Genomic DNA, 25357 nt, shown 5'->3' with positions numbered 1-25357 from the left:
GCTGGCACCCAAATTTCAGCTTGCAGACCCTGGACCGTTCACTCTGGTCCCTACTGATGGTGTTCCCAGCCGGGAGCTCGTTTCTTCTTAATTTGTCTTCCTCTGAACATGGCAGGGGGGGGGGTGTGTGGGGAGCGGAATTTCTTCTGATTAATTAAATTCATTAACCACTGGCGTCCCCAACCCCGCCGCCTCCGGGTGCTGCCAGCCCCGCTGCGCCCAAGCGCTCCCACCACCGTGGGTTGTCCGAGCTGTTTGTGTCCACCCCCCAGCCCCCCGGCACTTCCCAGCCCCCCCCTCCCCGTATCCGGCTATTGTCCCCCCCCATCCGGAGCCAGATCCGGTCCCGGTGCTGGCGGGGAGGGACGGGGATTTAGGGAGGCAGCGGGAAGGCTGCCTGGGGCTGGCATGGCGGGCGGCTGGGCGACGGCGCTGGGCCTGGGGCTCTGCCTCACCGCGCTGCCTTGGGGAGGTGAGTGCGGCCCCCGGGTTGGGGGGGGGGGGGGCGCAAAACACCCTTAACTCTGCCCCCTCCCCCCCCAACCGGGGCTGAGACCGTGCCCACTCAGCGCACCCACTGGCCTCCATGTCGCCTCGCAGGCTGCCACCCCCCCGGCACAGCCACGGCACCCCAAAGCGCAGCTGGTAAGGACACCCTGTGGGGATGATGAGGGGGGAGGACCCCAAAAAATGCCGTTTTCACCACCACAAACCCCCCCCCCCCCTCGGTGTCCCTTCCCCACTGCAGCGCTGCGGGAAAATTTCCGCCTGCAGCCGGGTGATTTGGTGGCCACGGCGGGGCAAGCGTTGGAGCTGGACTGCGTTCCCCCCTCGGGGCACCCCGAACCCCGCGTCACCTGGAAGAAGGATGGGGTGACCTTGGACTTGGCGGGTGACCGGTACACAGTCACCAACGGGAAGTTGCGGGTGGCACCGGCGCGCCGGAGCGACTCCGGGCTCTACGTCTGCGTGGCGGCCAACGCGGCGGGCGAGAGGGAGAGCCGGGGTGCCCGCGTCTCCGTCCTGGGTAAGCCAAGGGTGTCCCATGGGTGGTGGACGTGACACGGCCACCCTCGGCGCCACGTCCTCCGTGTCCCCCTGCAGAGAAGCCCACCATCACGCGGCACCCGAGTGACGCCACGGTGGTGGCCGGCAGCACCGTGGAGCTGGGCTGCAGCGCCCAAGGTGACCCGGCGCCGCAGGTGCAGTGGCACAAGGAACGTGGAGACCTGCCCTGGGGCAGGTAGGTGGTGGCAGGGTGGAGGTGTCCCACCCCCAGGTGGGGATGGGGCTGATGGAGAGTTGATGACCCACAGGCATGAGGTGGACCAGGAGAACACGTTGCGCCTCTATGCTGTGACGCCCACCGACGCCGGCACCTACGTGTGTACGGCACAGAGCCAGCTGGGCACCGCCGCCACCACCGCCCGCCTCCGCGTGGAGGGTCAGTGGTGGGACTTCCATGGTCTGCACCGTCACGGGCACCCTGGGACACCTGGGGGTCCACGCAATGGGATCTGTCTAATGGGGTCCATCTAATGGGGTTCATCCAAGGGGGTCATCCAAGGAGGTCATTCATGGGGAGTCCATCCATGGGGAGTCCATCTCATGGGGAGTCCATGCAAGGAGGACATCCAGGGAGGTCATCCAAGGGGTGTCTGTCCAAGGAGGGCCCATCCAAGGGAGGTCCGTCCAAGGAGGTCATCCATGGGGTGTCTGTTCAAGGGGGGGTCCATCCATGGGGATCCATCCAAGGATATCCATTCAAGGAAGTCTATCCAAGGGGCTCATCAAAAAAGGGTCCATCCAACTGAGTCATCTAAAGGGGTCCATTCAAGGAGGGTCCATCAAAGGGGGTGCTTCTGAAGGGAAGTCCATCTCAGGAGGTCCATCTAAAGGCATCCATCCCACAGGATCCATCTAAGGTGTCCATCCAAGCATGTTCATGTAAGGGGATCCATCTAAGGGGAGGCATCCAGGTGGGAGTCCATCCAAGGGGCTCCATCCAAGTGGGTTCCTCCAAGAGGGTCCATTTAAGGGGGTTTGTCCGAGGTGGGGGGCCCATTAAAGGGGGGTTGAACAAGAGGTAACCACCCAAAGGGTCCATCTAGGAGGGACGCATCAATAGGGGTCTATCACGGGGTCCATCCAAGAGGGATCCACCCAAGACAGACCCATCAAAGCCTGTCTGTCCAAGGGGGTCTATCCAAGAGGGGTCCATCCAAGGGCTCCATCTGAGTGGGTCCATCCAGGGAGACATCAAGGTCTCCAGACTTGGGTATCTGAGGTGGGTTACTGGGCAGGTGCTGGGGGACTTTGCTCCTGCCCAGCGCTGCCTCCCTCTGCCCCACAGACCAGGCGCCGTCGGGCCGTCGGGAGGCTGCGCCACGGGACCCGCTGGCCGTGCGGCTGCACCTGGACAACGGCACCGTGCTGCCCGCTGCCGCCGTCCGTCTCCGCTGGCGGGTTGGTGTCATGCCAGGATGTCCCCACCGGAGGGGTGGGATAGGACACAGGGGTCCCCGTGTCCCACCATGACCCGTAACTCTTCCCATCCCCTTCAGATGGTGATGCCGGTGCCGGTGCTGGTGGGGTACACGGTGCTGTACCGCTGCCTGCTCCCTGCCAGCACCTCCTGGGTGCAACATGACGCGGGCAGGGAGCTCAGCGCCATCATCCCCGCGCTCCGCAGGGGCTACAAGTACGAGTTCAAGGTCCGACCCTACGCTGGAGGGACCCAGGGCTTGGACAGCAACAGCAGGTACCTCTGGATACCCGAGGAAGGTGCGTTGGGTGTCCCCAGGGATATCCAGGTGGAGGATGGGGTTGTCGGCTGGGGGTTACAGGGGTTCCAGCACTCCTGTCCCGGCAGTGCCGAGCGCGGCGCCCCAACACGTCACCGTGGGCCAGGCTGAGACGGGGAACGGCAGCGTGGTCGTGAGCTGGGAGCCACCTCCTCCTGAGGCCCACAATGGCATCATCCAGGGCTACAAGGTCTGGGGTGACAGGGCAAGGTGGTGGGGTTGTGAGACTTCTGGCCAAGGAGGTCCATCCAAGGGGTCTGTCTAAGGGGGATCATCCAAGAAGGGAGCCTGTCAAAGACGGGGTCTATCCAAGGGTGGCCATCCAAGGAGTACTTGTCCAAGGGGGGATCCACCCAAGGGGTCCATCCAAGAAGGATCTTGACAAGGGGGTTCATCCAAAGGGGCCAACCACGTGGAGGTCCATCCCAGGAGATCCATCTAAGGGGTCAGTGTAAAGAAGGGGGTCATCCAAGTGGATCTAACCCAAGGAGGTCCATCCAAGTGGGTTCAACCAAGGGGTTCCATCTAAAGCGGTCATCCAAGAGGGATCCATCAATGGGGGTCCATCAAGGGGACTCATCTAAGAGGGATGACCCAAGGGTGTTCCATTAATAGGGATCCATCAAGGGGACTCATCTAAGGGGGACCATCCAAGGGCATCCACCATTGAGGCATTCATCCAAAAGGGTCCATACAAAGGGGTCCATCCAAGGGGGTTCCATCACTGGAGGTCCATAAAGGGGATTCATCTAAGGGGGCCCATCCTCTTGGTGCCTGCCAGGTCTGGTCAGTGGGTGAGGGCTTGCAGCACCCCACCAACAGGACAGTGGACGGAGGCACCCACCGCCTGGAAGCCCTCCACCCAAACCCTGGGGCCGAATTCTGTGTCCAGGTGGCAGCTTTCAACAGCGCAGGGCTGGGGGTCCCCAGCAATGCCACCTGCGGCATCCTGGGTAAGGGACGGGGAGCAAGGCGGGGTGTGGGTGGGGGTCAAGGCGGTGGCATGGGGGTGACGTTGATGGGACCATTGCAGGGATGATGGCGGGGAGCACTGGGGTGGCACGGGTGCTGCGGCAGCCCGCCGTCATCGCGGCCACTGGCTCGCTGCTCTGGTTGGCCTTGCTCGCCCTCCTCCTCCTCCTCTGCCAGCACCGTGCCAGTCAGGACGCTGCGGCTCGCCACAGGTGAGTAGCTGTGGGGTGGGGGACATGGGGGGGGTCCCTGGCGGGGTGGGGATGAGATGCCCTGATGGCACCTTTCACCCCGCAGGCTGATGGCTGGTGACTCGCCATGGCTTGGTGGTCCCTGGAAACCTGGCTGTGCCCCCCAAAACCTCAGCAGCAGCAGCAGCCTCAGCAGCCGGCTCCTGGGCAGTGACGGCAGGGACCCCCACCCCTCTAGTGAGCCCTACGGGGGCTGGGACCCCCACCCAGAGCCATGGGACCCCCACCCTTCCAGTGAACTCCAGGGCTGGGACACCCACCCCATGCCATGGGACCCCCACCCGATGTCATGGGACCCCCACACAGAGCCATGGGGGACCCCCATCTGATGCCATGGGACCCCTCCAGTGAGGCCCTCCAGTGAGCCCCATGGGGACTGGGAACTCTGCCCAATGCCATGGGACCCCCACCCCTCCAGTGAACTCCAGGGCTGGGACACCCACCCCATGCCATGGGACCCCCACCCCTCTAGTGAGCCCCATGGGGACTGGGACCTCCACCCAGTGCCATGGGACCTTCACACCTCCAAGGAGCCCTTGGGACCCCCATCCATCCCAATGGGACCCCCACATGATGCCCACCCAGCATCCCAACCCTGGTCCCCTGGGACCCCCACCCAGCTCCATGGGATGCCTCACCCACTGCCATGGGACCCCCACCCAGTGCCTGGAACCCCCCAGGGTGCTATAGGACCAGCAAAGGGTGTCTGACACACCCACCCTATGCCTCGGACACCCTGGTAGCATGGGATCCCCACCTGGGTCCCCCCCATTGCTGTGGGACCCCTTCTGCAGGCGGCAGGGACCTGGGGACAGACAGAGCTGAGGACAGAGGGCACAAGGGACACCCAGCTCAGCACCCATGGGTGCTCTGACCACTCTCACCCCTCCAGCCCTGTCCTTGGAGCCGTCAAGCCTTGGTCCCCCCACATCCCCAAACCGCAGCAGCCTCCACGGGGGGCACCCACTGCCCCTTGGGGACACGGGATGCTGTGACAGGGGGCATCCTGGGGTGTGCACCGAGCCCAGCACCCCGAACCCAGCACCCTGGGAGCGCATCCGCAAGCGAGGTGTGTATGGGAGGGACAAGAGGGGACATGAGGGGACACTGGGGATGTGGCTTATGGCGCTGTGTCGTGTCCTCCCCCGCAGAGCTGCACCAAGTGCACAGCACCCCGGTGCTCACGGGTGGCCCTGGACATGTCCCTGTCACCAGGAACGGAGGCGAGTGGGGAATGGATTTTGGGTTGGCAGCTGGGTGGCCTCAGCAAAGGGGACATGATGGTGACACCGCCACTGCTGTGATGGCTGGAGGGGACCGACAGCAGCTGCCAGTCTTCAGCTCCCCAAAACCACGTCGAGGCAGTGCCTCGCTGGCCTCTGGTGTCACTGGGACACCCCCAAGACCACCCCATGGCTGGCACCCACCAGTGACCCGGTCAGTCTGGGTATCCCCACCCCAGGGACACAGATGGGTGCCCTGCACCCCAATCCTGTGCTGCAAAAGCCACCATGTCCCTTTCACCTGCAGGTCCCCACCCACTGTGTGCCCCAGGGATACATCTCCAGTCACCAGGCACCTGAAGGATATGTCCCTGGTCGCTGGGATACCCAGGGATGCATCTCCAGCCAGCCAGCACCCCAGGGACACATTCCTGGTCACCGAGAGCCCCAGGGATGTGTCACCAGTCACCAAGAGCCCCAGGAACATGTCCCTGGTCACTGAGCACCCCAAGGACAAGTTCCTGGCCAGCAAGCATCCCAAGGCTGTGTCACCAGTCACCAGGCATCCCAGAGACATGTCACCGGCCACCAGGCACCCCAAGGACCCATCACCAGCCACCAGGCACCAGAGGGACACAATCCTGGCCACCAGTCACCCTGAGGACATGTCCCTGGTCACCAGGTGCCCCAGGGACATGTCCCCAGTCACCAGGCACCCCAGGAACCCATCACCAGTGACCAAGAGCCAGAGAGACATGTCACCAGCCACCAGGCACCCTGAGGACATGTCCCCAGACATCAGACACCCAAGGGACAGGTCTCCAGTCACTAGGCTCCCCAAGGAGAAGTCCCCAGCCACTGGGCACCACAGGGACAAGGTCCTGGCCACCAGGTATGGCAAGGACATGTCTCTGGCCACCAAGCACCCCAGGGACCCATCAGCAGTGACCAGGCACCCAAGGAACATGTTCCTGTCCAGCAGATACCCTGAGGACATGTCACCACCCACCAGGCATCCCAGGGACACATTCCCAGCCACTGGGCACCCCAGGGACACATCCCCAGTCCCCAGGCACCCTGAGGAGATGTCCCCAGGCCCTGGGCACTGCAGGGACAAGTTCTTGGGCAGCAGGTACCCCAAGGACATGTCCCCAGCCACGAGGCATCCCAGGGACCCATCACCAGTGACCAGGCACCCAGGGGACACATTTCTGGCCACCAGATACCCAAAGGACATGTCACTGGTCACCAGGCATCCCAAGGACACATCCCCAGTCCCCAGGCACCCTGAGGAGATGTCTCCAGTCCCTGGTCACTGCAAGGACACATTCTTGGGCAGCAGGTACCCCAAGGACATGTCCCTGGCTGCCAGGAGCCCCAGGGACCCCTCATGGGTGACCAGGCACTCAAGGGACATGTTTATCATCACCAGGTACCCTGAGGACATGTCGCCAGCCATGGGGCATCCCAAGGACACATCCCCAGCCAGCAAGCACCTGAGGGACACGTCCTCAGTCACCAGGCACCCTGAAAAGATGTCCCCAGCCACTGGACGCCAGAGGGACATGTCCTTGGGCAACAGGTACCCCAGGGACATGACCCAGGTCACCAGGTACCCCAAGGACATGTGCCTAGACACCAGACACCCCAGGGACCCATCACTGTTGACCAGGCACCCAAGAGACATGTTGCTGGCCATCAGGTACCCCAAGGACACGTCCCCAGCCACCAGGCACCCAAGGGACAAGTCACCGGTCACTGGGCGCCTCTCACCAGCTTTCAGCGATGGGGTTCTCACGCCGCAGCGGGTGGCCGAGGACCTGGAGATGGACCAGGACATCACCCGCCCCAGGTATGTCCCATCCCCCTGGGACTCTATGATGGTGGCAGGATCTCCCAGTGCCAGCAGCCTCCCTGCCGTGTCCCCACAGCCTCCCAGCACCAACCACGCCACGGTCCTTCTCACCACCACACACCTATGGCTACATCTATGGGCCACCAGCCTCTGAGCTGGGCGAAGAGGAGGAGGAAGAGGAGGAGGAGGAAGAGCGGCCAGCATCAAGGGGCTCACCGGGGGGGTCACTGCTGAATGGCTGGGGGTCTGTCTCAGAGGACAACTTTGCCAGTGCCCGCTGCAGTTTGGTGAGCTCCTGCGATGGCTCCTTCCTCCTGGATGCCAGCTTTGCCCGGGCGCTGGCCGTGGCTGTTGATGGCCTCTACTTTGGCCTCGAGGACACCGATAGGGCCTATGGGGGTGAGCAAAGGGTCCTCAGACCCCCCCTCTGACCCTGAGCATTGTCACCTCCTCAGGGAAGGTGGCCCCATCGTGACACCATAGTGATGCTACCATCTCCTGCCTTCTCCCTGTCAGGTCTCTCACCGCCACCATCACCCTTGGAGGGGATCTTCTCACCCGGGGTCCCCATCCCTACCTGGGACTGGGGGACAGCGCTGGGGGTCCCTCAGGGAGTCGAGATGGAGGCAGCCGCGGGCATCCCGCAGCATGGTGAGTGGTGCCCCGACGCTGGGGTGATGGGCACCAGGGACTGTGCGGGGTGTCACCTGTTGTGGGGTGCTGGAAAATGTCTCTTTTTCTTTCCAGGTGGCCACGGGTCAGGGAGTGGCAGTCCCTGGGCCAGTGTGGGTGGCGAGTCGGGGACAGGAGGGACGGGAGCAGGATGCCGGACACGGCAAGGCCAGAGTCCCCTCAGCTCAGCTAAAATCCAGCTTTATTAAGTGGTTCTCCAAAAAGGGGTTTTCTGCTAGCAAAAGCCACCTGTGAAGGGTGGGTGGCAGAGGGGTGGGCAGGTGTCCCTCCTTCCCCAGCATCCTTGTCCTCCCCAAGTGTCCTCACCAATCCCTAGAGCCCTTCATCCCTCCACAGCATCCTCATCCTCCCCAAGTGTCCTCCTCCTTTGCCAGCATCCTCACCCCCCAACCATCCTCATCCAGCCCAGGTACCATTGCCCACCCCAAGTGTCCTTATCCTTCCCCAGTGTCCCCATCCTTGTCCTTCCCAAGTGTCCCCATCCCTCCCCAGCACCTTCATCCTCCCCAAGCGTCCTCATCTCCCCCAAACATCCTCATCCCTGCCCAGTGTCCTCCTCCCTCCCCAGCATCCTCTTCCCCCCAACCATCATCCAAACTAAACACCGTTGCCCATCCCAAGTGTCCTTGTCCTTCCCCAGGGTCATTGTCACCCTGACCATCCTCATCCCCACTGACCTCATTCCTTCTGACTGTCCTCGTCCTTCCCGAGCGTCCCTGTCCTTCCTCAGCATCCTTGTCCCACCTCTGCCATCCTTGGCCCTCCCAAATGTCCTCATCCCTCACAAGCCACCTTGTCCTTCCAGAATGTCCTTGTACCCCCTCCAAGTGTCCTTGTTCCTCCTGAGTATTCTCATCCCTCCCCAGTGTCCTTGTCACTCCCCAGAGTCCTCATCCCTTGTGACTGTCCTTGCCCTCCCAAGCATCCTCATCCCTCCCAACTGTCCTTGTCCCCAGGGTCCTTGTCCCTCCTGAGCATCCTCCTCATCCCTCCCCAGCGTCCTTGTCCCTCCCCAGGGTCCTCATCCCTCGTAACTGTCCTTGGTCTCCCCAAGCATCCTCATCTTTCCTCAAGCATCCTCATCCCTCCCAATTGTCCCCAGGATCCTCAACCCTCCTGTGCATCCTTGTCCCCCCTCAGCATCCTTGTCCCTCCCAACTGTCTTTGACCCCAGGTTCCTCCCTCCCTGAGCATCCTCCTCATCCCTCCTGAGCATTCTTGTCCCTCCCAAGTACCCTTGTCCATTCTGACTGTCCTTGTCCCCCCTCACGCTGCTACCCACTGGCCACTGGCTCTGTGCAACCCTATTTACATGGTGCCACTCAGAAATTAAAGATCATCCCACCCTTGTCCCCCCCAATGTCGACATCCCTGTGTCCCCAACCCTGCCACCGGCTTCGCCCTCTGCTTCATCGCTTCTCCTGCGACGGGCAGGGAAACGGGGGACCTGGGCGGCGGCGATGGCTGGTCCCTTCACTGCGGTCCCCTGGCGTCCGGCTGCGCCCCGAGCCGTGGCCGCGGGACCCGGTGGAACCACGGGATGAGACGCTGCCTGTCGTGGAGCAGCTGCCGGACACCTGCCCCCGGGGCAGGCAGGAGGGTTTGTTGTAGGGAACAACCTCATCTGCAAGGGAGGGGACAAGGTTGGGGTGCAGCAGTGACACCCCCTCAACCCTTTCAGCACGTGGTCGGTGGCTCCGGCTTACCACCACGGGCCGGGCGATGGGTGACCTTGCGCTCAACCCCACCCGGCTCCCGCTCCGGTGAGGGGCCGGGGCTCTCGCCTGGTGGCGGCAGTGGCGGTGGCGGCAGGTCTGCAGCAGAGAGGGAGGAGAGGGCTGAGCCCCCCCTGGACCCCAGCCTCAAACCCCCCCATTTTTCCCCCTTCAATCACCTCCTGGCTGCTTTTCCCGGCGGTAGCGGCTGCATTTGGGCTTCGGTCGACTTTTTGGGGTCTCCCCGCGGGTTTTCCCTGGGGGTGATGGCAGTGTCGTCACCCAGCAGAGCCCCCCAACCTCCCAAAATGGCTCCCCAGGGCTCACCTGTGCCGGGGGCGCGGGGGGCTCGGGGCGGGTGGCCCTCGCTGACCTCTGGACTCGGTGAGGGGCTGGATGCCCGTGGAGGGGTGCTGGTGGCGTGGGGGGGTCTCCTGACAAAGAGGGGGTGTGGGGTGAAGCTGAGGAGGGGGGAGAGGAGTGGGGGGCTTGGTGGCCACCATGGTGCTGGCACGACCCTCCCCGTGCTGTGTTGTGCCAGAGCAGGGAGAAGCCACGTGGTGGTGGCACAGCTGGATGGCAATGGGTGGGCTGAAACATCACAGCTGGATGGCAGTGCCACAGCTGGATGGCAGCCACACAGCTGGATAGCGACCGCATGGCCAGCCCCCAACGCCACAGCTGGATCGCAGCAGCATTGTGAGGGCACAGCTGGATTGCGACGGCACCACTGGATCGTGACAGAGCAGGGCCACAACGGCACAGCTGGATGGCAATGTCCCAGCCAGCTCCTGATGGCACAGCTGGATCGTTACGCCACGATCAGCCCACAGTGGCACGGGTGGGTCATGACAGCATGGCCAGAGCACAGCCGAGAGCGAGGATGGATGGTGACAACATGGCTGGATTGTGGTGAGACATCTGGTGGGACATCCAGACCCCAGTGGGACATCCGGACCCCGAAGGCACGGCCGGACCACGATGGCACAGCAGGGCCAGATCATGACAACATGGCTGGATCACGATGGGACATCTGGACCCTGATAGGACATCCGGACTCCAACGGCATGGCCGGATCATGATGGCACATGGGGGGCTGGATCATGACAACATGGCTGGATTGTGATGGAACGTCCAGACCTCAGTGGGACATCTGGACCCCAATGGCACATCTGGACCCCAATGGCACATCTGGACCATGATGGGACAGCACGGCCAGATGGTGACAACATGGCTGGATTGTGATGGGACATCTTGGCCCCAGTGGAACATCTGGAGTCCCATGGGACATCTGGACCCCAGTGGAACATCTGGGCCCCAGTGGGACATCTGGACCCCTATGAGACAACTGGACCCCAATGACATAGCCAGATCATGATGGCACGGCATGACTGGATGGTGACAACATGGCTGGATTGTGATGGGACATCCAGACCCCAATGGGACATCTAGAACCTGATGGGACATCCAGACCCCAATGGCACGGCTGGACCAAGTGAGGCCCATCTCCTACCGGGGCAGTCGGGGGCTATCAAAGTCACGGAGGCGGGGGATGTCCTCAGCGGCACAGGGCGACGGCGTCAACGTGGCAGTGGACCGGCAGCCGGAGGAGGCGGTGGGTGAGGATGCGGCGGTGGCACAGGGGACATCCTCACCGGGGTACCACTCCTCCATCCCCAACCTGCAGGGTGGGAGCCACAGGGTGGGTGCTGGGGCCAGAGCAGAACCTCCACAGCGAGGCAGGCACGGACCTCTGCACCTTCTCCCATCCCTTCTCACAGCACGGGACCCTCTATCCCGGGGGGGATCCCCCACCAATGGATGCCCCAGCCCCTCAGGCCCCCCTACTCACCCTCCAGGTGCCTCTTCCTCTTCATCTTCCTCTTCATCCTCCTCCTCCTGGGCGCAGCGGCTGAGCTCGCTGGCCGAGGGTGGCGGGGGCAGCAGCTCCGTCCAGCTCACCACCGGCGGTTTCACTGCTTGCCCCAGCTTTTTCCCTTTGGCCCCTGCATCAAGCAAGGATGTCGGGGCGGTACTGCAGGGAGGGGACTGTGCCACTGGCACCCGGGTGTACCCCCACCCATCCCACCACCCTACCGTGCTCAGCCCGGCTGCGAGGTGCCTGGGGGGCCAGGGCATCCATCGGCAGGGGACCCCCCCCAGGGTAGGGGGTCCCATGCTGGGAGAAGGGACGGGGGAAGGTGCGGAGGTCCTCGCTTCCCACCTCGATGGTGCTGTAAACTGGCCCCTCGCCGGCCCCCGCCCCAAATTGCTCCGTCTGGGCGATGTAACGGGTGATGCCGGCGTCTGTGGAGGGCGGGGAGCACCATCAGGGCTGACCATGGCTCCCCCCCAGTCCAAACCACCCATCTCCATGATGAGCCCTCACCGTTGTAGTATCTCTCAGCCGTCCCCAAACAACCGGAGGCACCAGCTGTGCCGCCACCACGCCACGTGTCCGCCAGCCACGGGTAACCACCACTGGCAGCTGCCCTGCATGGAGACAGGGTGAAGGGATGCCAGAGGCTGGAGGTCCCGGGAAAGGGGGAAGGAATTGGGGGGGTTACCTGGGGCTGCCACGAGCCGGAGCCGGGAAGGCAACTGCGGAAAGAGGTGGGGGTGAGGGCAGCGAGGGGCCGCGCCGGGTCCCCGCGGCACCTATGGGCTTACCGGTGGGTGTGTAGGCAAAGGATGCTGTAAAGAGAGAGAGAGAGGCAGGGGTGGCTGGTGGGGTGATGGGTGCCAGGGTGGAGAGGATCCCAGGGGTAGCATACCGGTGAAGTGGCTGAGCTCCTTCTTCCTCCGGCGGCGGCCGTAGAGCCAAGCGGCGAAGGCGGCGAGGATGACCCAGCAAGCGCCGCCGACGCCAGCGATGAAGGCCGGCCGCCTGGCCACCTCGGCCAAACGCTCGGCCACACTGCTCCCGCCCGCCGGCCCTGCATCCCGCTCCGCCGGGGGGGCTGCAAGCAGCACAGGGAAGGGGGACACACCAGCGAGGGTGCCAAGGGGTCGTCCCTAGCACCAGGGTGACCCCTGCCACCCCCCCACCCATGGGTGCAGTAAGGGTGACGAGGCACTCACCGATGCGGATGGGGATGGGGGCGCTGCGGGCACCCACACCAGCGCCGGTGGCGGCGGCGACTTCAGCGTGGTAAGGGACACCAGGGACCAGGCCCCTCAGCACCGTCGCCAGCACCGTCCCCTCCACGCTCTGGTTGATGTGGAAGCGGCTCTCGTTGCCCAAGCACCAAATCTGAGGTGGGGGAGGGAAACGATGGGGGACGCCCATGGGGACACCATGACACGGTGTCATGGTGGGGCAGAGGGGACTCGCCGCGTCCCTGGCACCGTCTGCCCATACCCGGTAATCGCGGATGACACCATTCTGCTCAGCTGGCGGTGGCGGCTGCCACGAGATGCGGACACTGGTGCCGTTACCGGCCACGCTGACAGCTCGTGGCGGGGCGCTGGGGGCTGCCGGGAGAGGGGGACAAGGAGGGTGTCATCTCCAGGGGTGCCCTGGGGACCCCCACCACCCCCCACCTCCCCGCACTCACCCGCCTCAGGGGTGCGCAGGGCACGCACAGCACTGTCAGGGCCATGGAGGTGATGGAAGTAGGGTCGGACCTTGACCTCGTAGTCCTGGCCCCGGCGCAGCTCGGTGAGCAAGGCCCCTCGCTCCCCTGGCGCCCGCACTGCCCGCGCCTCCTCCCAGTGCCCGCCGCGCCGCCGGTACAGCACCCGGTAGCCCTGAACAAAGGGTGCTTGGTGCTCCACCTGGGGACCGAAGGGGAGGGTGGGATGGCTGGGGGATGCTCAGCACTGGGACCCCTGTACCGGCAGCGTGGCACAGCACTCACGGTCCAGGAGAGGCGGACAGCGCCCAGCGGCAGCACCACGGGTTCCTGTAAGTGCACGGCCACTTGCGCCAGCTCCCGCTGCACCTGCTCGGGCTCCAGCCCTGGCTGCGTGGGGGTGGCTTCTGCCAAAAACATGAGAGGGCAGATGGTCCATGGAAAGCCCCAGTGGTGTCACCAAGTGGGGATGCCATGGTGACACCATATTCTTATGGTGGGTCCATGGGAACCTCCACTGGCATCATTAGGCAGGGATTTACCCAAAAGCGGTGGGTTCATGGGCACCTCCATTGGCATCTCCAAGTGGAGATGGACCCAAGGGTGGTGGGTTCACAGGCACCTCCACCAGCATCTCCAAGTGGAGATGGACCCAAGGGTGGTGGGTTCATGGGCATCTCCATTGACATCTCCAAGTGGAGATGGACCCAAGGGTAGTGGGTTCATGGGCACCTCCATCGACATCTCCAAGTGGAGATGGACCCAAGGGTGGTGGGTTCATGGGCATCTCCATCAGCATCACCGAGTGGAGATGGACCTAAGGGTGGAGGGTTCATGGGCATCTCTATCGACATCACCAAGTGGAGATGGACCCAAGGGTGGAGGGTTCATGGGCATCTCCATCGACATCACCAAGTGGAGATGGACCCAAGGGTGGAGGGTTCATGGGCACCTCCATTGGCATCACCAAAGCTGCACCCATGGGTGGTGGGTTCACGGACACCTCTGCCGGCATCACCACTGGATCTCACCTTGGGTGCGCACAGGCTCCGAGACGCCGCTGGGGTCGCTGAGGCCGTAGGCATTGACCGCCCGCACCAAGAAGAGGTAGACAGTGTTGGGGACGAGGCCGCTCACCGTGTGGGTCTCCCCCTCCACGTTGGCCGCCACCGTCTGCCACGGGCCACCCGCTGCCTGGCTGCCGGGGTAAAAGGGGTGACCCATGGCGGGATGGCACCAGGCCACTGTGTCACCCCCGCACCCGGAGAGGGGACGCCCATGTGATACCTGAAGGCCTCCACGAGGTAGGAGGTGACGTGGGTGGCACCATTGTCCTCGCTCCCTTTCCAGCTCAGGGTGACGCTGCTTTGGGTGACGTTGGTGACCACGGGGGTGGAGGGTGGCCCTGGCAGGACACCGGGCTCGGGGGAAGGTGGGGAAAGGTCGGATCCGTCACCTGGGGGGAGATTCATGGAGATGTGGGGTGGCCTCATCCCTGGCGCCACGGTGTCCCCGGTGCAGTGACCTCCCCCGGGACCCACCTTGCACCTCCAGGGAGCCACCCCAGTGGGTCCTGCCCCCCGGGCTGGTGGCCACACACTCGTAGTGGCCAGAGTCCGTCACCTGTGGGGGGAAGAGCTCCTGCCCCATCACCCTGAGCACCCATCACCTGGGCACCCGCACGCTGAGCACCCATTGCCCTTGCACCCACCATCCTGCACACCCACCACCCTGAGCACCCATTGCCCTTGCACCCACCACCCTGAGCACCACCACCCCCTGCACCCACCCTGAGCACCCACCACCCTGAGCATGCACCACCCCTGGCACCCACCCTGAGCACCCATTGCCCCTTGCACCCACCAGCCCTTGCACCACCACCCTGAGCACCCATTGCCCTTTACATCTACCACCTTGAGCACCCCCCGCCCCTTGCACCCACCACGGCTGAGCACCCCCCCCCCCCCTTCAGCCCCTCCCATCCCCGCAGGGGTGCCCATGAGGGTGGGTGCCCTGAGCCCCTGCTCCGGGCCGGCTCACCCGGAGGCCGGTGATCTGGAGGGTGCCGTTCTCCAGCAGGCTGGCACGGGGCTGGGCACCCACCAAGGCGCTCCCATCCTTCAACCACCCCACACTGGTGGGGGGGTCACCGCCCCCCACCCAGCACGGTAACCGCGCTGTGGCCCCCACCGGCAGCACTGTCCGGTTAGCGGGACCCCGGCGGATCACCGGCGGTTGGTGCTCAGCCGGCGCTACCGTCGAGAAAGGGGGAAAAAAAATTAAAAAATGGGAATTTCTCGGTGCTGGGGATGGGCGCCACTCATGCACCGAATGCGCCCGTTCTCTGCCAGCACGGGACTTACCCCCTTCCACCTCCAGCCGCGCCTTGGCCAGGACGCTGCCGGCCACGCTGATGGCCTGGCACTGGTAATAACCGGCGTCGGCGCGCCGCACGTCGGCGATGGTGATGGCGCCGGCGGGGCTCACGGAGAAACGGCTGGCGGGGTGTGGGGGCTGGCCGGGGAAGAGCAGGGTCTGGGGGGGACACGGAGGGGTGGGTGCTGAGGGGGGCAGGATGGGCGGTGGGGACACGGATGGGGACAGGGCCGGGGACAGACCTGGCTCCCCTCCTTCTGCCAGAAGACGGCGGGCGGCGGGTTGCCCTTGCTCTGGCACTGGAAGGTGACGCTCTGGCCGGGGGTGACGGTTTGGTCGCGGGGCCCGGTGACGAGCTGGGGGGGCACTGGGGAGAGAAAAGGCCTTGCCCGGCCGCTTTGCCAGCACCCAGGGGTGCTCCCTCAGGGGGATCCCCCCCACCCGCCTCCCCCTTACCGTGCACCGTGAGGGTACCCGACGCCTCCGACCTGCCCACGCTGTTGTCGGCGACGCAGGTGTAGGTGCCCTCATCCTCCGCCCGCAGCCGGTTGATGCGCAGGGTGTTGTCGGGCAGCACCTCCCACCTTGGGGTGCAGGGAGGGGGGGGGACACCCCGCGGGGCCACCGGGTGCCGTGAGGAGCCGCAGGGTGCCGCGAGGTGACGGCGATGCCGGATGCGACGAGGATGGAGGATGCGACAGCGACGTGGGATATTTGACACCCACGCGGCACCACGCTTCGAGTGCGCCGGGCCGGCACGAGGCCACCCGACCCTGGCAACCACCGCGCCGGCCCTACTTGCCCACCACCACTTACCTTCCCGGCGGCAACTCGCCCTCCTCCTTGCGCCAGCGAGCCGCCGGCTGAGGGTCCCCCACCGCCTCGCAGGGAAACTCCGCCGTCCCCTCCACCAGCACCGCCTGGTTGAGCGGCCTTCTGCCGAAGGCCGGGCGCTCTGCGGGGGGGCCGTCAGTCCCGACGCCCCCCCACGACACCCCACAAGTGACCCCCCCGTCCCCACGCACCGAAAACCACCAGCTCGGCCGGCTCGCTGTCCCTCTCGCCCACCACGTTGGTGGCCACGCAGACGTAGACGCCGGCGTCGCTCTTGCGGGTGCTGGCCAACATCAGCTTGCCACCGCGGATCTGCCGGGCAGCCCAGCTTAACCGGGGCGGGGGGTGTGTCCCCCCCAAAACAATGTATTTTCGGGGACCCCCATGTCCCTCACCGTCAGGCGCTCGTCCTTGTCGCTGAGCCGGGCGCCGTTCTTCTTCCAGGAGACGCTGGGTTCGGGGTGGCCGCGGGGGGGGACGCACTCCAGGACGGCCGGCTCGCCCGCGGCCACCACCAGGTCCCCGGGGGGCTGTCGGAAATCGTCCCGCAGCACTGGGGGGGCGGGGGGGGGTCCCCGGGACATCAACCCTGCCTCAGTTTCCCCACCCTGGTGCTGGCCCCCCCGGCCCTTCCCCAGCGCGGAGATAGTAAAGCTCAGGAGCAGGATCCGAGCCCCGATGAGGGGTGTAACCCCCCCAAACCGAGCCCTGTCCCCCCCAGACCACCCGAGCTGAGCTGGCGCCCGGGGCTAAGCCTGGGCCGGGCTTAACCCCGACACCATCCCGGTCCCGGGTCTAACCCTGAGCCTCAGCTGCGGGTGCAGAGGGTGCCCGGAGCCACCCAAAGCTGGGGGGGGCTGGGGGGGGCTCCAGGGGCGTGATTGTAATCGATTTTAATTTATTTTAATTTATGCTCGGTTATTTTAATTTATTTACAATATTTTAATTTCATTTCTCTCCATTATTTCCACTTTTCATTTATTTCCAATTATTTCCACTTCTTTTCATTTATTGTCACTTCTATTTGTTTTCCCTTATTTTAAATTATTTTCCCTTATTTTCATTTATTTTCACCTATTTTCATTTATTTTCCCTTATTCAAAATTATTTTCACTTCTTTTCATTTATTTCCAATTATTTTCACTTATTTCCACTTATTTTCACTTCTATTCATCTATTTTCCCTTGTTTAAAATTATTTTCACTTCTTTTCATTTATTTTCACTTATTTTCACTTATTCCCAATTATTTTCACTTATTTTCACTTATTTCCAATTATTTTCACTTCTTCCAACTTATTTATAATTATTTTCACTTATTTCTGATGATTTTCATTTATTTCACTTATTTTCACTTATTTCCATTTATTTTCATTTATTTCCACTCATTTCCACTTATTTTCACTTATTCCCAATTATTTTCACTTATTTTCATTTACTTCCACTCATTTTCACTTATTTTCATTTATTTCCACTTATTCCCAGTTATTTTCACTTATTTTCATTTATTTCCACTTATTTTCACTTATTCCCAGTTATTTTCATTTATTTCCACTTATTTTCACTTATTCCCAGTTATTTTCACCGATTTTCATTTATTTCAACTATTCTCACTTCTTTTCACTTCTTTTCATTCCTCCTTTTCATCCCTTTTCACCCCTTTTCATCTAGTTTCACCTCTTTTCCCCTCTTTTCACTACTCTCCACTCGGCAGCGCCAGGCCTGTGGGTCTTGCAGCCCCCCCACACCCCAGCCGCCGGAGTGAGCTGGGCTCAGGGGTGACCCCAGCCCCCCCCAAATCCCCCCCCCCAGCCCCAGCCCCCGCCCCCCGGGGACTCACCGGCCACCTCCAGGGACGCGTTCCTGCTGGTGGCCTCCCCCAGGTAGTTCCTGGCCACGCACACGTAGACGCCCTCGTCGGGCTTCCCCCGGCGGCCGTGGAGGATGCGGAGGAAGAAGAGGGACCCCCCCGGGAGGAGGGTGCGGTGGGAGCGCGGGTCCTCCCGGTCCGTCTCCACCCGCTCCCCATCCTTGTACCACTCCACCGCCGGGGACGGGCGCCCCTCGGCCTTGCAGCTCAGGGTGGCGGGTTCCCCCCTGGAGACCAGGAGATCCGTGGGGTGCTCCACGATGCGGGGCGCCGTGTCCTCCAGCTGCGGGTGGGACCCTGCGCGAAAAAAGAGGGGGGGGGGGGTTGGTCCCCACTATCCCCCCCCCCCCGCCATGTCGGGAAGTGGGGAGGGGGGTTCTGCGGGGCTGAGCATCCTCCGAGGGCTTGCAGGGCGCTCTCCTGGCGCCATCCCCTGCTTCGCTCGGTGAGCAGGAGGTGAGATGAGCTGTGGCCAGGTCTCAGCCCAGTCTATCGTTCCCCTCCCACCTCACCCCCTGAGGAGGTGAGATGAGGTGTGGCCAGGTCTCAGCCCACTGTATCACACCCCCCCAGCAGGAGGTGAGATGAGCTGTGGCCAGGTCTCAGCCCAGTCTATCGTTCCCCTCCCACCTCACCCCCTGAGGAGGTGAGATGAAGTGTGGCCAGGTCTCAGCCCACTGTATCACACCCCCCCAGCAGGAGGTGAGATGAAGTGTGGCCAGGTCTCAGCCCACTGTATCACACCCCCCCAGCAGGAGGTGAGATGAGGTGTGGCCAGGTCTCAGCCCACTGTATCACACCCCCCCAGCAGGAGGTGAGATGAGCTGTGGCCAGGTCTCAGCCCATTGTATCACACCCCCCCAGCAGGAGGTGAGATGAGCTGTGGCCAGGTCTCAGCCCAGTCTATCGTTCCCCTCCCACCTCACCCCCTGAGGAGGTGAGATGAAGTGTGGCCAGGTCTCAGCCCACTGTATCACACCCCCCCAGCAGGAGGTGAGATGAGGTGTGGCCAGGTCTCAGCCCAATGTATCATCCCCTGCCTTCGCCCCCCAGAGGTGAGATGGGCAGGAGGTGAGATGAGGTGAGGCCAGGTCTCAGCCCTGTGTATCATCTCCCGGCATCCCACCCTGGAGGTGAGACAACCAAGAGGTGAGATGAAGTGTGGCCAGGTCTCAGCCCATTGTATCACACCCCCCCCAGCAGGAGGTGAGATGAGGTGTGGCCAGGTCTCAGCCTCGTGTATCATCCCCTGCCTTCGCCCCCCAGAGGTGAGATGGGCAGGAGGTGAGATGAAGTGTAGCCAAGCCTCAGCCCAGTCTATCATTCCCCTCCCACCTTGCCCCCTGAGGAGGTGAGATGAGGTGAGGCCAGGTCTCAGCCCACTCCATCATCTCCCCCCATCCCACCCCAGAGGTGAGACAACCAAGAGGTGAGATGAGCTGTGGCCAGGGCTCAGCCCCGTGTATCCCCGCCCCCCCCCCAACTCAGGGTGGGACAGGACTGGGAGGGTGTCAGACCTCGGACACGCTGGGGACAAGGACAGGGGGACAAAGCAGCTCCACTCCCAGCAACGCCCCTTTTCCACCCAGTTTCCAACTGGGCGTCCCTGGGGTTGGGGCTAAATTCCCCGCAAAAGGGGGTTTTTCCATCAGCTGAAAGTGATGATTTCCTGTAGCGGAGAAGGTTGCAGAAAACGCTTAATTTTAAGTTAAAAAAATGCCATATTGGGTCTGTTGGGTTGTTCCAGGAAAAACCCGGCCGTTAGGGCAAGGGAATTAATGAATGCTCGTTAATGCTGGGATAATTAATGCTCATTAATCCTGGAGTCTAATTGGCTGGGCCCGGATGGGACGGCCCACCCGTGTCCCCAGTGCCACCCACTGCAGTGCAGGCCGCGGTCACTGAGCGTCACTGCGGTCCCAGAGCCCGGCTGCGCGCACACGCGTGTGCACGAACACGCATGTGCACAAACACGCACGCAGCCATGCGCAGGCCCCCACGCGTGTACCGGCACACGGGCGTGCGCTCACCGCCCCGCATACACGTGCGGGTGTCGGCCCTTACACACACGCGGAGGGGCGTGCACACGCGTGTGTTCATGCGGGGGCACAGGTGCGTGCGCAGACGTGTGTGCGCACACGCAGCTGCATGTGCGCACGGGTTTGTACATCCATGCACGTCCACACACGCTTTCCTGTGGGGTACGTAAGTCTGTGTTTACCGGCATCCCTGTGTATCCACACATGCACACGCGTGCACACGCATGCACATCACACACACGTGCCCCATTTGCACACATGCACACACGTGCAAACTCATGCACATGCATGCACACACGTGCAAACTCATGCACACCACACACGCGTGTCCCTCCATTTGCACACAGGCACATGCATGCACACGCATGGATGCAGCTCCACACATACACACCACACACACATGTCCACAATTTGCATATGGGCACACTCATGCACATGTATGCACACACATACACATGCATGTACACCACACACACGTCCTCCCATTTGCACATGGGCACATGCATGCAGACACATGCAGACACATGCAGACACATGCAGACACATGCACACCAAACACACGTGTCGCTCCATTTCCACGCATACACACATGCACACACATGCACACACATGTACACACATGTACACACATGCCCGCAGCTCCACACATGCACATCACACACACATCTCCCCCCATTTGCACATGGACACACGCATGCACACACATACACATGAATGCACACACATGCACACAGCTCCATGCATGCATGCCACACACGTGTCTGCCCATTTGCACATGGACACACAAGTGCACACACATTCACATGCGTGTACACCGCACACATCCCCCATTTGCACATGGGCACATGCATGCACACACATGCACACCACACACGTGTCCCCATTTGTGCATGGGCACACGCATGCACACATATGCACACTCATACACACACACGCACGCAGCTCCACGCATGCACATCACACACACGTGTCCCTCCATTTGCACACAGGCACACACGTGCATACACATGGATGCAGCTCCACACATGCACACCACGCACACATGTCCCCCATTTGCACATAGGCACACTCATGCACACACATGCACACACATGCACACGCATGCACACCACACACACGTGTCCCTCCATTTGCACATGGGCACATGCATGCAGACACATGCAGACACATGCACACCAAACACACGTGTCGCTCCATTTCCACACATACACACATGTACACACATGGATACAGCTCCACACATGCACATCAAACACACATCTCCCCCCATTTGCACATGGACACACGCATGCACACACATACACATGAATGCACATGCATGCACACAGCTCCATGCATGCACGCCACACACGTGTCTGCCCATTTGCACACGGACACACGAGTGCACACACATTCACATGTGTGTACACCGCACACATTCCCCATTTGCACATGGGCACATGCATGCACACGCATGCACACCACACACGTGTCCCCCATTTGTGCATGGGTACACGCATGCACACGCATGCACACTCATGCACACACATGCACACTCATGCACATGCATGCACACGCATGTACACACATGCTGCAGCTCCACACATGCACATCACACACGTCTCTCCCTTTGCACAGGGGCACACTCATGCACACACATACACAGTCATGCACACTCATGCATGCAGCTCCACACATGCACACCACACACACGTGTCCCCCCATTTGCTCATGGGGACATGCATGCGCACACATGCACACGCATGCACACACATGCACACCACACACACGTGCCCCTCCTCTTGCACACGGGCACACACGTGCTCACACATGCAGACACATGCATATGCGCACACACACATGCACACATGTGTCTCCCCATTTGCACACGGACACACGCATGCACACGCATGCACACACATGCCCACAGCTCCACACATGCACCTCACACACGTGTCCCCCCATTTGCACACAGGCACACACATGCACGTGCATGCACATGCACATCACACACATATCTCCCCCCATTTGCACATGGGCACATGCATGCACACGCATGCACAAACGTGCACACCACACACAGATATCCCCCATTTGCATGTGGGCACACACATGCACACACATACACATGCATGCACACGCATGCACGCAGCGCCACACATGTACATCACACACTCGTCCCCCATTTGCACATGGGCACATGCATGCACACGCATGCACACCACACACGTGTCCCCCATTTGCACATATGCACACACATGCACACGCATGCACACGCATGCACACGCATGCACACCGCACACACGTGCCCCTCCCCTTGCCCACGGGCACACACGTGCTCACGCGTGTCCCCCATTTGCACATGTGCACACGCACGCACACCCCCACGCGCGTGTCCCCCCATTTACACGCAGACACACACGTGCACACACGCTCCTTCCCCAGCTCCTGAGCTTTGAGGGGGGTGGGCTGCGATTCTGGGGGGTCGGGGGGTGGGGGGGGGAGATACGTTGCCATGGGGACGGGATGCGGCTGCCGTGGGGATGGGGGGATGCTGCGGGGTACCGGGCACCCCGTGGGGCGGCGGGGGGGGGTGGGCACAGCGGGGGCCGAGGGGGCCGCAGCTGGGCCCGGTGGCTAATTGGGACAAGTGGGGGGTCAGGCCAGGCCCCCCCCTGTGCCCGGCTGGCTGCGCCGGGGCGGGGGGGGTCTCACGGGGGTTTGGGGACACACCCCCCCCCCTCATCGGCCACAGAGAGACAGATGTTGAGACACTAAAAAAGAGGGGAAAAGCTCAAAAAGGGCTTAAAATCCAGGCGGACACCCCCTCCCTCACCCCCCCAGTACCTGCAGCTGGTTCTAGCTGCCCCCCTCTGCCCCTCCCCCCCATCCCAGCTCGGGGGCACGGGGCTGGTTTGGGGACACGGGGACAGTTTGGGGACATGGAGATGGTTTGGTGACACAGGGGCAGTTTGGGGACATGGAGACGGTTTGGGGACAAGGAGATGGTTTGGGGGCACGGGGCTGGTTTGGGGACACGGGGACAGTTTGGGAGCACGGGGCTGGTTTGGGGGCACGGAGCTGGTTCGGGGACCCGGGGCTGGTTTGGGGACCCGGGGACAGTTTGGGGACATGGGGCTGGTTTGGGGACACGGTGGCAGTTTGGGGGCATGGGGCTGGTTTGGGGACACAGGGACAGTTTGGGGACATGGGGGCAGTTTGGGGACATGGAGACGGTTTGGGGACAAGGAGATGGTTTGGGGACATGGAGATGGTTTGGGGGCACGGGGCTGGTTTGGGGACATGGTGGCAGTTTGGGAGGGCGGGGCTGGTTTGGGGGCACGGGGCTGGTTTGGGGACCCAGGGCTGGTTTGGGGACCCGCGGACAGTTTGGGGACATGGGGCTGGTTTGGGGACACGGTGGCAGTTTGGGGGCACGGGGCTGGTTTGGGGACACGGGGACAGTTTGGGGACATGGGGGCAGTTTGGGGGCACAGGGATGGTTTGGGGACACAGGGGTGGTTTGGGGACATGGAGACGGTTTGGGGACAAGCTGCTGGTTTGGGGACGCGGGGTGTCTCCTCTCAGTGTCTGGGGGTTGGTTTGGGGGGACTGGGTAGAGTCTGGGGACACTGGGGTCCCTCCAGACTCAGGGACATGGGGCCGGTTTGGGGACACAGGGCTGGTTTGGGGACACGGGGTGTCTCCCAGCTCAGAGTCAGGGGTGGGTGTGGGGACATAGGGACAGTTTGGGGACACTGGTTTGGGGTTTGGGGATTGGTGTGGAGACATGGGGACAGTTTGGGGACACCAGGTCAGTCCCAGTTCGTGGTCTGGGGGTCGGTGTAGGGACATGGGGCTGCTTTTGCAACAGCGGGTTCTCCCGGTTCAGGATTTGGGGACACAGGGCTGGTTTGGGGACAACGGGTCAGTCCTGCTTTGGGGTCTAGGGGCCAGTTTGGGGGCACAGGGTCGGTCCCGATTTGGGGACACCAAGCTGGTCCCAGTTTGGGGTCACAGGGATTATCTGGGAACGTGGCATCGCTCCCAGTTCGTGACCTGGGTTTTGGTCCCGGCACACGGAGCCCGTCCTGGAGTGGGGACACGGGGTTGGTTTGGGGACACCGGGTCACTCTCAGATTGGGGACACAGGGCAGGTCCCAGTGTGGGGACACGGGGACAGTTTGGGGACCCGGGGTCGGTCCTGGCTGGGACTGGGGGGCTGCGGGTTATTTCCAGTGTCACCACTGGACCAGGACTGGGGATCCCGGGACAGGGGGACAGCGGGACACGGGGACAGCGGGACACGGGGACAGCAGGACAAGGGGACAACGGGACCCGGGGCCACGTACCGTTGTCGGGGGTGAGGCCGGGGAGGTGGAGGGCGGCGATGGTGCGGTTGATGCCGAGCAGGAGCTGGGAGGAGTTGGAGCCCTCGGCCCCCAGCGAGTCGGCGAACAGGTTCATCTGCAGCAGCGTCTTCAGCAGGTACCGCAGCATCCCGGCCCGGCTTGGCTAGGCTCGGCTTGGCTCGGCTCGGCTTGGTTAGGCTCGGCTTGCTCAGGCTCGGCTCAACGCGGTCCGACCCAGCCCGGCTCGGCAGGGCTGAGCTCGGCACGCTTGAGCTCAGCTTGGCTCGGCTCGGCTCTGCACGGCCCGGCTGGGCTCAGCACAGTCCGACCCAGCGCGGCTCAGCTCGGCTCGGCTCAGCTCGGCTGGGCTCGGCTCGGCTGGGCTCGGCTGGGCTCAGCTCGGCTCAGCTCGGCTCAGCTCGGCTGGGCTCGGCTGGGCTCAGCTCGGCTCAGCTCGGCTCGGCTCAGCCCGCGGCGCCGCCCCCCGGGTCTGGCGGGGAGCGGGGGCGCGGCCAGCGAGGGGCGGGGGGGGGGAGACGGGGGTGTCCCTGCCCCCCGCTTTTAGGAAGGGGGTGGAGGGAGAAGGGAGGGTGCCCATATAGAGTGGGGGTCCGGGGGGGCGGGGGGGGGGCATTGGGGTGACCTTTGGGGAGGGGCAGAGGGGGGGGGTGTCTTGGTTTGGAGGGAGGAGGAAGAGGATGGAGGGGGGGAAGAGAGGCAGGAGCTGCCCGGCCTCATCCCCAATAACGCGACACCCCACGGGGCTGCGTCACCCCCCACCCAGGCAAAGTCCCACCCGGGGACCCCCCTCAGTGAACCCC

General features: G+C 62.8%; 2 protein-coding genes across 7 annotated transcripts; one reads left to right on the top strand and one right to left on the bottom strand.

Moving 5' to 3' along the window:
• The first annotated feature begins 140 nt into the window (after positions 1 to 140).
• On the top strand, positions 141 to 9184 carry ROBO4 (roundabout guidance receptor 4). Of its 6 annotated transcripts, none has more exons than XM_074850992.1 (20): positions 141 to 472; positions 601 to 645; positions 749 to 1027; positions 1105 to 1243; positions 1317 to 1444; positions 2354 to 2466; positions 2565 to 2784; positions 2873 to 2994; positions 3586 to 3757; positions 3838 to 3988; positions 4074 to 4204; positions 4920 to 5096; positions 5179 to 5464; positions 5558 to 6142; positions 6233 to 6592; positions 6683 to 6862; positions 6953 to 7102; positions 7182 to 7504; positions 7622 to 7756; positions 7853 to 9184. In XM_074850992.1, the coding sequence occupies exons 1-20, from the start codon at positions 409 to 411 to the stop codon at positions 7984 to 7986; spliced, it is 3894 nt and encodes a 1297-aa protein (XP_074707093.1). In that variant the 5' UTR covers positions 141 to 408; the 3' UTR covers positions 7987 to 9184. The 6 variants fall into 6 exon arrangements, with proteins under 6 accessions (XP_074707093.1, XP_074707091.1, XP_074707094.1 ...); XM_074850990.1 differs by having other exon boundaries at positions 6230 to 6592; XM_074850993.1 differs by having other exon boundaries at positions 5558 to 6382; positions 6473 to 6592.
• A 23-nt stretch (positions 9185 to 9207) lies between these two features.
• On the bottom strand, positions 9208 to 24684 carry ROBO3 (roundabout guidance receptor 3). The gene is made up of 25 exons (XM_074851041.1): positions 24537 to 24684; positions 18137 to 18463; positions 16694 to 16851; positions 16490 to 16610; positions 16281 to 16419; positions 15921 to 16048; positions 15707 to 15831; positions 15452 to 15623; positions 15129 to 15340; positions 14630 to 14711; positions 14376 to 14544; positions 14120 to 14286; positions 13374 to 13495; positions 13071 to 13290; positions 12875 to 12987; positions 12595 to 12766; positions 12288 to 12473; positions 12081 to 12207; positions 11903 to 11994; positions 11668 to 11820; positions 11366 to 11510; positions 11027 to 11194; positions 9841 to 9947; positions 9505 to 9612; positions 9208 to 9422 (listed from the first exon to the last, which is right to left on the bottom strand). Exons 1-25 carry the CDS (start codon positions 24682 to 24684, stop codon positions 9208 to 9210), a joined length of 3876 nt encoding a protein of 1291 aa, XP_074707142.1.
• Positions 24685 to 25357: the final 673 nt, after the last annotated feature.

This window comes from Strix uralensis, chromosome 26 (assembly GCF_047716275.1).
Source record: "Strix uralensis isolate ZFMK-TIS-50842 chromosome 26, bStrUra1, whole genome shotgun sequence".
Classification (NCBI taxonomy): domain Eukaryota; kingdom Metazoa; phylum Chordata; class Aves; order Strigiformes; family Strigidae; genus Strix; species Strix uralensis.
The sequence above is the reverse complement of the archived record's forward strand: the minus strand, read 5'-3'. Positions and strand labels throughout refer to the sequence as shown.